We start from the raw sequence: 12,823 nt of genomic DNA, 5'->3' as shown, positions 1-12,823 counted from the left end.
GGACTGATGGCGCTTCCTCTGAAGCGTTGAAATAGACTCTGTGCGGGGACGACCGTAAATCTAGATGCAGTCAAACCCCACCCTTCATGTTGGCGCCCTGCTCCAACCAGAAGCTCCATGGCAGGGTCCTTGTGTGGGTCTCGACCCGAAACATCACCTATTCCTTTCTGTCTGACCCACCTAGTTACTCCAGCTTTTTGTGTCTATCCTCGATATGAACACCTCTGCTCCAGATTGACCTGGTTCGCTCGACAAGAACTACTCTTTTGATCCCGGAAGCCAGACTCCAAGCTTGACCAGGCCCTATCAGAGGGGGACAATGAGGGGCCTCATGCCTGTCTGCTTCAAAGGGATCTTAATTTGGGGACCTCTAAAATTGAGGGGGCCTCTGCTTGATCTTGGTTTGTGGGCCTCTAAAATTGAAATTGGCCTGGGCCTCAGTTCATCTATGAGAGAGCCTGCGCTTGACTACAAGATGGGGATTCGGCCAAGCCACGTGGCCAATGGCATTTGCCTGTTGGTGACTTCACTGCTGAAAACACCAGAGATCACAAGTTTTTTTTCCCATGCAAATGAGAATTAACGCAAAAACCTTACTTTGAAATAAAACTCGAGGGATGGGTCAGGCATTGCTGAATATATTATAAAAACATTTTTAAATATGAATATTTACAAGAGTACACAATATAAGAAAGTTCTGCATATATATTAGCAATTTGTTTAAATAGGGGCACAGCACTTTATCACACAAGAGATGGTTCAGCAGAGAGAGCATGTCCTCCAGCCAATCAGGGGACGGCTTCTGCCACAGGCAGCCAAAGGGGGCCAGAGTTGGAAAAGGTAGGAACAAGGCAGCGTCCAATCACAAGCCAACGTTGGCCAGAAGGAAACAAAAATGGGCCAATGTGCTTGCTGGTTGGACAGCGGCTCGCCCAACTTAGGCTGCATGGGGTTGCTCAGGACATGTGGTTTTACATGCGTGGCAGAGAAGACAGGCATGGCAAGTCAGCCGCAAGATTTTTAAGTATGTCCACTAAAACGCTATGCAAAGTTCTGCTTTCTCTCTCCCTGCAAACACCCACATCACCAAGTTAATTGGCTACACTTGCTCGGGTTTGGTCTTTGGAATATGGGTCTTAGCATCTTTTAGACCCTCCCCTAGGTTGGGAAACAAGAGGCTCTTTGGCCGACGATTTCAATGGTGTCATGCAGGCCCTGATACCCGCCCGTGCTGCCACTAGGATACTGGTTGTGCCCCACGACAAGTGTGTAAAATTCGCACACTTGCCATTGCACTGGCGCAAAGTTTCCCCAGCTGACAGGAGAAATGGCACTCAAAACCTACCTCGGATTTGGCAAGATGAAGGGTGGGTTGGAACTTCAGTTCACAACCCAGTTTGGTGGGAGGGGAACCTTGTACCATTTGGTTCCAAACTCACTGCAGTCCAGTGACACTTCCTCTCATGGGTCAGACTTTTTCTGGGGTTCATTCAACGTGCATGATCTGAGGTGCTTTGGTCAACACACGGATGGGTGCTGTGACCAGCTACACAGGAAGGCTAAGAGGTCAGTCACCCTGCCACAGCCAAAGACACCACAGCGTTACCCAGCAAAGCTCTGTCTACACCAAATTGCTCAGTTGACACCACTTCTACTTTGTTGCAACCAGGATCTGCTGCAGTCTAGTGCAAAGAATCAACAACTAGAGGGACCTTCTGATCTATTAAATTACCTGCAGCTTACTTAATGGAGGGAGGCCCCCAAGATGTGAGAAAATGACTCCCCAATACTTGCCTGTTGGTCAAATTACTGACAAAACAGAACATGTTATCAACAGGATAAGGAACTCACACTCATTCCTATAGGAGTCTGGAGAAAACTGTATTGACACAAATGTCATTTGGATCAATTATCTGTCCTGCATTATGAAAAAACACATACAGGAGGAAGCCATTCAACCCCTCATGCTTGTTCTGCTGAACTCCTTCGACCTGCCTTGGTTCCATGAACCCCAAAGTCCTTGAAAACCTCTAGCCTCAGCAGGTTTTTGAGCGAGTCCAGATTCCACCCGTGTGCAAGGAATACCCCTGACCTTCCTGGCTCCATTGTGAAGCTTGTGCTTCTTTGTTCTGGCCAACTTCCAGTATAGGAGAGGTTTAACCTATCTAATCCTACCAAATCATCTCAATTAAATCACTCCTTAAATCATCTACAATGCCAGGACTACAACCCTGCCTATGTAATCTGTCCAAATCTTAACATCCGGAACTCTGGTATCAGCTTCATCCATACTGACTGCAACTCCTTTCATTCCAAGTATCTCTACTGAGGGCCAACTCCCAAAACTGAGCATAAACTATGGATACTAAGAATCCAAGTGGCCCTTTGGAATAACAGCAACAGACCAAGTAGTGTGTGGTGGTTATGCTGGTATTTCCGTTATTCTAACATGGCCTTTTCTCCCAATATCCCAATAGAGGTTGTGACTATTATTGAAAATTATCAGCAGGTCCAATGTTTTGTACCCACTACTCAATGAGAGATTAAATTTCTCCCTCTGTTTGATACCTTTGGAATTTAAGATTTTGTCAGAGCTGATATCTCGGGTTTGGACATTGCATTGACTTCCATTCTCTTGCACAGTCGGAAGGATCATTCTCCTTTTATTTTGAGGTATTTTCCTCTTTGTCTACAGCAGAGGCATGGTCAACTACAGAGTGCCGAAGCACTCCCTCCCTCCAGAATCAAAGCATTTGTGAAGATGACCTCAAGGCTCAATTAGGAGCTTGGAGAGGATAAGCCATGGGCAGCCTCTCGCCTCAGACACAGGCACCAACAGCTCAAACGGATGACAAATGAACAGGTTGGCAGTCGAGAGGGGGCAAGGAAAAACACAAACAATTACCATGGGGCAATGCAGGGGCAGAGGCTTCCCCTGAAGACATCGTGGCATCTTCCCTTTAAATCAGGCAGCACATAGTGCTTATTTTTAGCTACTTTCATTCTGACTTGCCCGTTGCCAGACAGATGGCGATGCCATTAAAGAGCACTCTTTGAGTAACCAGCATCTCCTCTCATTGGTCCAAAGACAACCCATCCTTAGGGGGTGGGGTGGGGAAAGTGGACATTCTGCTCCCTCCCAAACCAACCCATTCCCGTTTGTCAGTCCAATCAAATGCAGCATTACTACCACAAGTCTGGAGTGAGAGGAACAGGGGTGGTAGGATATGCTTTGGTTCAAGCCATTTGGGCACCAACTTCGTTCTTTCTGGTAGGGGCAGGCATCTCCCGCAGTGTGCACCACACTTGGGAGCTGGGGTGGGGTTTAGGAGCACTCCCAATAGCCAACCTACATTGGGGTTCGATCAGCAGAATGGGACACACTGAAGCTCCAGATGCTGTCAAGGCACAAGGCCTCGACTCTGAACTCTCCGCTTGCTTTCACTCAAACTCCCTTCCCTCCCCCTCCTTGCATTTCCCAGTGTGGGCTGCGCTCAGGCAATCATCACTAAAAACGGTTCTCAACTTAAAATCGGGGAAAACGTAACAGGAAGTGGAACGCTCGAGCTTTGATGGGATCGCTCAGCCAGCGCTACGGTGGAGAGGGAAGACCAGAGACTTTCGGCCAAAGGAGAAGCAGAAAAGACGAGGGGATAATGACGAGAGAGAGAAAAACGCAGAGGCGGGCATGTGGCAGGTGGAGTCGAGCAGCCCAGCTCCCCCCATACACGTACAACCAAAGCCTTCAGCTACTTCTCCTGCTTCAGAGTTGACAACTCAGCAGTCGGCTCCAGCATCACCTTCCGTCACTCCCAGCCATTGTCCTTGATCATGTGAGCAAGTTCTATAATGTACTTCCCTTCCTTGTACTTCTGGCTGCTCTCAAAGGCATGTTCCTGTAAACAGACAAGAATAGTTTAGTGGTAGCAACAACAGCTTGTGTCAGTAGCCTTTCAGGGAGCAAAACATTACAGGAATAGTCAGACAAAATACAGCAGAGTTCACATCAGCCTTGACAGGCAAAAATGTGTTTATATTCACTTGACACCAACAATGCTTTTCTCCTACATCTACATTTCCTACATTTCAGGTTTGTAGGTTAATTGGCCTCAGCAAATTGCTTCTAATTTCTAAGGAGTGAATGAGGAAGTAGGATAATGTTCTTAGATTTTTAGATTAGATTAGATCCTTTATTTGTCCCTTAGTGTGGTTGATGTGGACTCGGTGGGCTGGAGTTTGTTTCCACGCTGATATCTTTCAATCAAAGTGATAATAAGCTACCATTTTAACCAATGCTGTCCATCTAATAACCATATTTCCAAAGTGTTACTGAGTAGGGAGTTCCAAGACTTACACCCACAATGGAATGACAGTAGACACACAAGAAACTTCAGGTCTTGGAATCTTGAGCAAAAACATGCAAATGGCTGGAAGAACTCAGAGGGTCAGACCGCTATCTAGAGGAAATTCAGTCTCAAGAAGGGTACTGAACTGAAATGTGATCTGACCTTTCTGTCCTCAGATGCTGCCTGACCCACCATTTGTATGTTTTTGTTTCAGGTATGACAGTATATTTCCAAGCCAGGATAAAGTTCATGTTATATTCCATAGGAGGCCATTCAACCTACCAAATCCACACCAGCTCTTTCACTCAATCCCATTACCCCACTTATTTCTCTGTAACTAATTCTTTAACACACCCTCATCTGCCATTCTCCATCCGGCCACTGACACAAGGATCACGCTACAGCAGTCAATTAACCCAACAACCAGCGTGTCTTTGAGATATGGGCTGGGAAGCTAGATTGCCCAAGGAAAATCCATGCAGTCCAAGGATAAGGTGAACTCCACACAGACAGCACTGGGAGTCAGAATTGAATCCAGCTTGCTGGAACAGTGGAGTGGCTGCACTACCAGCAGCCAACACCGGAGTGTTGCCCTCAAAGGTAATCCCGCAACTGGTTTGCTTTTCATGTGCCTGCTACGTTTGTCCTTCTAGCCAGTAGAGTTCTTGGCTTTGGAAGGTGCGTTCACAAGAGTATATTCAAGTAACCATATCACATTATACCCATGGTAAACATACGAGTCACAGTGTATGGGGATATGGAGAATTCAGAATAGTGGCTGGGGTGCCAATCTAACAGATGTTGTTGAGCTTGAGTACTTTGGATTTGCACCCAACCAAGCAATGGGAGAATATTCCATCACACTATCTGTCTTGGGCCTTGTAAATGGAGTGCCTTAGAGAGCCAAGTAAATTCCTGGCAGCTGAATGTGCAACAGCCAACGTTAGAGTGAATGAAACCGGGAAGAGAGATCCAAAGGAAATCAGATTTGAAGATTAGAGATCTAAGAGGATTAAAGAACAGGAGCTATTTACGAAGATAGGGAAGGAAGTGGTCATGGGGGCATTTGAACACATGTGGGATCTATTTATTTTTAGAGATTCAAACCGCGAACTACTGACGAAGGGACTGTGACCCAAAATATTAACTCTGCCTAACCTTCTCAGTGTTTACTGCTTTAAATTCAAATTTCCAACATCTTCATTGTTTATGAGTTTCATATTAAGAGAGCTGCAGGGCTTTGATCATTCCCATGTTCAACACTGGAATGTTAGTGTCTGGATAGAGGTTTCCTACCATTTCGCAAGCTAACCCACTAACATTGGGAAACAATAACACTAATGTCTTCATTATATGATCACTACACAATGATAACCTGACAACCATGGTCGCAATTGATCATTGTCCCAGAACATAGAACAGCGCAACACAGTAAGAAGCCCTTCGGCTCACAACGTCTGTGAAGAACATGATGCCAAAACCAACTCATAGCTGCCTGCACATAATCCATATCCTTCCATGCCCTGCATACATATTCATGTGCTTTTCCAATAGTCTCTTAAATATCACTACCATAACTACCTCCATCACCACACTGTGTTAAAAAAGCTTGCCCCACATAATTCTTTTAAACTTTACCCCTCTTACCTTAAAGCTATACCCTCTAGTATTGGATATTTCCATCCTGGGAAAAAGGTTCTCAATGTCTACCCTATCCAACTTTATATACTTCTTTCAGATCTCTCCTCGTCTTCAGGGTCCAGAGAAAACAATTCAAGTTTGTCCAACCTCCCTCAGTAGCCAATACCCCCTAATCCATGCATCATTCTGGTAAACCTCGTCTGCACCAATTCCAAAGCCTTCACATCCTTGCTATAATGAGATGACCAGAATTACACATAATACTCCAAATGTGGTCTAACCAAAGTCCTACAAAACTGCCTCATGCCTTCCCGACTCTTATGCTCAATGCCCTGTCCAATGAAAACAAGCATACCATAAGCTTCTTACTTCAGTGTGTAGAAAGGTCCCCACCCCATCTAATCCCTCCACAAATGTTGCCTGATCTGCCAAGTTCCTCCAGCACTCAAGATTCCAGCATCTACAGTTTCCATGTCTCCTTGGGAACCTTGTTTGTGGTTTGTGGATCTATGTCAGTTTGTCAAGCGAGGACGTGTGTAAAGTGTCCAATATACTGTCCACAGTAGGAAGGTGGGCGATTTGCTTTTGTACAATACCCAGAATGCAGACAAAGTGTCAAAAGGCACTTCAATGAAGCGATTAAGGACACACAGCAACTCACATATTTCCAGCCCAGTGTGGTTTTGCAGTTTTCACAGTAAATGTCCGCCACCGCATGCAGGCCCGTGAGTAACACACGCTCCTCTGCTGGTCCGCAACCTACATTAACTCTGTAAGGAGACAAGAGCAAACAGCAGGGTTAACATCAGTCAGTGCACAATGTAGAAATTAAATATATAAAAGATGAGAGAAATGTTGGTGTTTTACCCAAATCACTGTACATGTATGGAGGTACAGTGATTTAGAAAGCAAATTATATGTTGGCCTTCATTGCAAGAGCAGTTGAGTAAAGAGGTCTTGTTTCAATTACACAGAGTCCAGGTGAGAGCATATATACGATATTATGTACAGGTTTGATCTTCTTAACCAATGAATCTTTCATGCAGGAAAGTAATAAAGTAAAAGATTAGCTAAGATCTAATGAATGGTGGAACAAACACAAAGGGCAGAATAGCCTCCTCCTGCTTCAATTTCTACATTATTTTAAGGGGAGACACGAACCAGGGAAATTTGAGGTTGGGAAGCAGTGTGGCATGCAGGAGTATAGTTTTTTTCCGGCTGGAAGCTTAGTGCTGCAGGTTAATTCCTGTGATACTCACACTGAATTGAACAGGTAAGCTCGGCCTTGGCTCCCTTGAAAAGACTGTAAAAGGAAATGGGAAAACAAAAATCATTGAAAAACCTTTCAAAGACAAAGGAGACCGACAAATCCATCAGAGAGCATTGATCCAGCAAATGTCACCAATTTAATACCTTAACAGCCAATCATGTCTTCAATTAAATATAGAGATGACTTGTGCACAGCAAGCTTCCACAAACAGCAACAAAATTAACAACAAGGTCTTTGTGGTGCGGCTGATGATTTAGAAATGAACCTTGGCGGTAGACTTGGAAGAATGTTTAAAAATAGACCAGTAGGGAGAGAAAACCAGGGTGAAGTGTGTCTGGATAACTATACTGCAACCACAATGTGGCAGAGGCTTGTGATGAACAAAATCCTTTACAAAATCTTCTTATCTGAACCTTTATCCCAGGGTGGAAATGTCAAAGACTGCAGGTCATTGCTTTAAGGTGAAGGGACAATGTTTAAAAGGAGGTGTGCGGGGCAAGCTTTCTTTGTACACGAGTGGTGGTTCCTGCAACGTGCTGCCGGGGGTAGTGGTGGAGCCAAAAATGATCGTGGCATTTAAGAGGCTTTTAGGCAGGCAGATAGATATGCAGGGAATGGAGGAATTTGGATTGTGTGCAGGCAGATGAGATTAGTTTATCTTGGCATCATGTTTGGCTCAGACTTTGTGGGCTGAGGGGCCTGTTCGTGTGCTGTACTGTTCTATGTTCAGTGCTAAAGCACAGGAAGCATTAGCTAGTTCTCCTCCCAGCTGTCTGCTTTCTGAGCTCAAAATACCAAAAGGAGGAAAATAACAAGGAAAGAAAGGGAGATCTGTATCCTTAATAAATGCTACAGTTTGAGGAATTATGATACAACCCATTCACATACATTACTTAAGAAAACTCAGTACCTCATTGACTATTAAGAGACGGGCAAGCAGGACTTTTTCAACCCAATAGATCCTCACACTATCCTGCTTGTTACATGGGCAAATGCCACCAGCACTGCTGCTGTTTACATAGAATGCATGGACTGCTTTGCTCACACAAGGAACTGTTTAAAGAAGGCGGGGAAGGAAAATATTGGATAACTGCTCCATGTGGAACTTGTTTCCTCAGGGAAAAAGAGGCGAATAACATTGATTCTTTTAAGGGGGAAGCGGGACATGGTGAGCGAGGTAGATGAAGTTAGATGGGGGAGCACCTGCACCACAGACCTGTTCTAACTTGTAAATGTAATAATTAACCCTTTTAATGCCTTACCTATTCTAATAAGCAACTAAAAGTTTGGCATCACGGTCCCAAATAAGTGATAGAATTAGGCCATTCGGCCCGTCAAGTCTACGCCACCAATCATGTCTGATCTATCTCTCCCTCCTAATCCCATTCTCCTGCCTTCTCCCCATAACCCCCGACACCGATACTAATCAAGAATCTTTCAATCTCTGCCTTAAAAATATCCATTGACTTGGCCTCCACAGCCTTCCGTGGCAATGAATTCCACAAATAGCCCATCCACTGTCCACAAAAACTTCCTGACTGGCTGCTCTACTACTCATCTGCTTGTCCTGTAGAGAGCTAATAGGTAGACAAATATGAAGGACCCACCCTGTTTGGTCCCTTGTGTGTAGTGTGTAATGAGTGATCGATTCATTACAAAAAGGATGTGGGGGCTTTGGAAAGGGTGCAAAAGAGATCAACTAGAATGCTGCCTGTATTAGGGAGTATTACCTATAAGAAGAGCTTGGGTAAACTTGGGTTGTTTTCCCTGGAATGTCAGAAGTTGAAGGAGACCTGACAGATGTATATAAAATAATGAGATACATAGAGAGGATAGACGGTCAGAACCTTTTTCCTCGGTGTGGAAATGTCAAAGACAAGAGGGCATATCTTCAGGATGAGAGTGGCAAAGTTTAAAGGAGATGTGCAGGTCAAGAGAGTATAAATGCCTGGAACGCACTGCCTGGGGTGGTGCTGGAGGCAGATATGATAGTGGTCTTGAAGAAGCTTTTGGATAGGCACATGGATATGCAGGGAAAGGAAGGATATGGATCTCGTGCAGAGATTAGTTTCACATAGTTGGCATGCATATTGTGGGCCAAAGGGCCTGTTCCAATGCTGGACTGTTCCATGTTCCTCGTCGGTCTCTCAAGGAAAAAAAGCTCTACTCCAATCGCATAAGAGTTTCTCTGCGACCAAGGCACTGCCACAGCATCAACCTCCTGCACCCAAGCTATTCCCTCACTTCCATATGTTGCACAACACCGACATGCTGTGCAGATTTTACAATTCTCAACCTTGTTTTCAAATGTGCTGTCTTCTCCCTCCACCACTATAATCCCCTCCATCCATAGAAAATGCTACCGTATCCATGTACCTCACTTTATGTTCACCCTCCCCCATGAGCAACAATGCCTTCAGCTGCAGGAATTTCCTTTTCCCGTTTAAGACTCCTTAAAACCTGCAACTTCAATCCAACCTTTGGTAATAGGCCTTTGTTATGTTTTATGTTGTTGCCTTAGGGTGTTTTACTGGTGTTATGTAAATGCTAGTCTGTGCCGTTGATTCAAAGGCAGCCTTTTGTTTTAAATTCTTAGGATTCAGAAACTTCCCTTTTGGAATTAATAACTGAGCACAAATCATTTAACTGGAAATTCAGGCCAGAAAACCAAGCTTCAAAGTGGGCCAGTCCTCCTTTGCTCTATGCGGTGACACAGAATGTTGGCTGTTTTTTCCAGAAACGCTAACAGCTTCTCCGTTCACTGCCAACTTGCTGCTCTGGCTCAGACTGGCAGTGCAGAGCCCTGCAGAGAAGAGCAGAGCCAGTTCCTGACTCTCCCTCTGGATGAGCTCCAGCTTTGTCTCCAGGTACATGGTGCAAGCCGAGCTTACCGAGACCAATGGAAACTTACCTCAATGACAGAACATAATGGTGCAGCTATAGAGCTGCTGCCTCTAAACTCCAGCAACCTGGTTCCATACTGACATACTGCCTATATCTGTACGCGACTATGTGGGATTCCCCCAGGTACACCAGTTTTATCCCCATAACCCAAAATCTTGCAAGTGGGTAGATTACCATCAGGAAGGTGGTACAAGAGGTTGAAAACCGTGACTGCCAGGGGGAGGACCTGACACGATATTAATGGAAAAGGCTAGCTTGCATAATGGACTGGAATGCAACCACAATTTCTTACAGTTTGGGACAGACTGAGCCATGATACATCCCAATGGAATGATTTCAATGACGCTTTGGTGCATAATAGATGGCTGTATGAGACAGCATATGAATTGAGAAAATTGAGAGCACCAAATAACTTCCTGAAATGCCACTAACATTATTTAAATACAATCAGCACAAAAGATGACGACCTTTCAACAAGCCTCCCATGACTGCAACGAGTTTTTCACTCAGATTTCAAGAAGCCAGGTCCATTATTGTTTTTGAATCAACGTGTGGACCACATCCCACAGCATCTTTGCAAACAAGGCATTTCCAAACCTCCCACTGCCCTACCCCTGGAGCTCAAACACAGACAAACACTGCTCCTGCGCTACAATTCTACTGAATTCATTACCAAACGTTTTGTCAGCCTCCAGACTGCCTGCACTATGGGCAGCAGCTGTGGGTTTCAGATCATTCATACCTTGTGGGATATCAAGAACAAAACCTCCCCAGAACTCCAGCTTGCCATGTCTCTCAAAGTATAAATCACCCACAGATTATGTGACAATTGAAGATAATCGATCGGTTCTCTCCACCTCTCCTTTCCTCCTGAGAGTAGGGATGGACAAGATGCAGAACAATGAGGTAGGAGCTAGTCTTAAGTCATGATGGCACAGACTTGCGGGCAGTGACCATTTCCTGCATCTACAGCATCTTTGGCATGACATGTTAGGAGAGGGTGAAAACAAAGAGATTTACTGCATTCCATAAGGCTTCTTCCGACCGACCTCAGAGGTTAGGGATCTCTGAGAATGCACAAAAAATCTCTACTATTCCCCACCACTCAATGACTCATGTGAACCTTCAAAAGAAGTGACTGACGGAATGGTCGGGTGGAAGGGATGGGAGTGATGCTTATGCCAAACGCATGATGTGGGAGAGGAGACAGTTGGGACAATAACAGTAGGTGGGATCTCAAGGCAAGACAAGAAAGGAAAGGCCCTGCCTCGTTGACTGGAAGATAAGGACACTCCTCATCTCACCTAAAGTCCAGAGCCATTGTACAATTGGCATACCAAAGACACCAAATCTTGGCATCAACTAATTAGACACACTGTGCGCAGCTGTGATGGGCTAGTGTGGCTGGACTGAGGGAGACAATGGGTACTTGAAAGATCAGTCACATGCAGAACACAACAGTCTCCCACCAGTGGTAAAATATTGCTTGCCAACTCCCAGTTGTTTCCGTTCTGCCATTACCCAGGTCACAGGCTCCAAATAAAAAGGGAACCAAAAGGAAACACCAACCTTGTGCACTCCCTGTCTGTGACACATGACAGAGCACCTGTCCACTCAGGTAACAACTGGACCAACACACAGTCGATTTGGTGAGAACTAACTGACAGAGAACATGTAATTCCACTGTCCTTTCACAAAGAAAAGCCCAAATGTTTCACAACCAGAGAAGTGAACTTGGTGCAGTCCCTGAAACAAATGACCACCTGGCAACATCTCACCAACAGTAATAAAAGTAAAGTTATTGATTAGTTTTAAGATACAAAGGCTGGGACTGGGAGTCAGAGGTGGTGTGAGGGCCATGGGAAGCTTACCCTAACCCCATCATCGGGGATCTCAGCTTCTTCAAGCAAATTGTCCCCAGAGTGGTCTTTAATGCTCAATGCTGAGAGTCATCCTGGGGGCTGGTTTTCTAACTGTTACAGAATCACAAAGCAGGAAGGTTGCAGGCGAGGGATGTTGTAGTCAAACTTCACAGAGCGATTTCATTGCTGGTGTAGAGTCCTGTCTAAGACTTTGAGCTGTCACCACGAGCTGGCAATCCCACCACCATCCCAAGGGCATGTGGTAGATGCCAGCCATGCATCATGGCAGTGTATCTGGGGGGGGGGGGGGGAAGGCAGTAGAGATGTGGACTTGGTGGGTGCTAATCTGCAGGGGATACAGACAGGTGGGATGGGATGAAGAGACAAGCTATAGTTGAAGGGTTAACCTGAAGAGCCTCTGCCCTGCCTCCACCCATAAACACTCATGAACCCGTGAGTTGCTGCCCCAGTTTCAGACCCTCGTCCTATCTGGACTGCAGTCATCCAATAAATCTACGTCCCCCAGAAGAAATCTTCCAGTGTACCATCAACTGAACCTATTCAGTCCATCAGCTCTGAAAGAGAACTTGAGGGTTTTTTTGACTGAATGAAAGAAAAAGCATGGCAACAGGCCCTTCAAACCACCACTGACCATCGATCACCCATTCACACCAGTTCTAAGTTATCCCACCTTCTCATCCATTCCCTACACACAAGGGGCAATTTAAAGAGGCAAATTAACCTAAAAACCTGCATATCTTTGGGATGTGGGAGGAAATTGGAGCACCTGGAGGAAAACC

General features: G+C 45.3%; 1 protein-coding gene across 4 annotated transcripts in view; it reads right to left on the bottom strand.

Moving 5' to 3' along the window:
* Positions 1-621: 621 nt before the first annotated feature.
* ypel2 (yippee like 2) overlaps positions 622-12,823 on the bottom strand; it is a 34,309-nt gene continuing 22,107 nt past the window's right edge. For all 4 annotated transcript variants that reach the window (XM_033045787.1, XM_033045788.1, XM_033045789.1 and 1 more), the window contains 3 exons: positions 7,247-7,290; positions 6,649-6,757; positions 622-3,896 (listed from right to left, as the gene is read on the bottom strand). In XM_033045787.1, coding sequence (XP_032901678.1) covers positions 3,807-3,896; positions 6,649-6,757; positions 7,247-7,290 — 243 coding nt within the window. In that variant the 3' untranslated portion in view covers positions 622-3,806. The remainder of the gene's footprint in view (positions 3,897-6,648; positions 6,758-7,246; positions 7,291-12,823) is intronic.

The sequence above is a fragment of the Amblyraja radiata genome, chromosome 28, assembly GCF_010909765.2.
Source record: "Amblyraja radiata isolate CabotCenter1 chromosome 28, sAmbRad1.1.pri, whole genome shotgun sequence".
Lineage (NCBI taxonomy): Eukaryota > Metazoa > Chordata > Chondrichthyes > Rajiformes > Rajidae > Amblyraja > Amblyraja radiata.
This window is presented reverse-complemented; position numbering and strand designations above follow the sequence as displayed.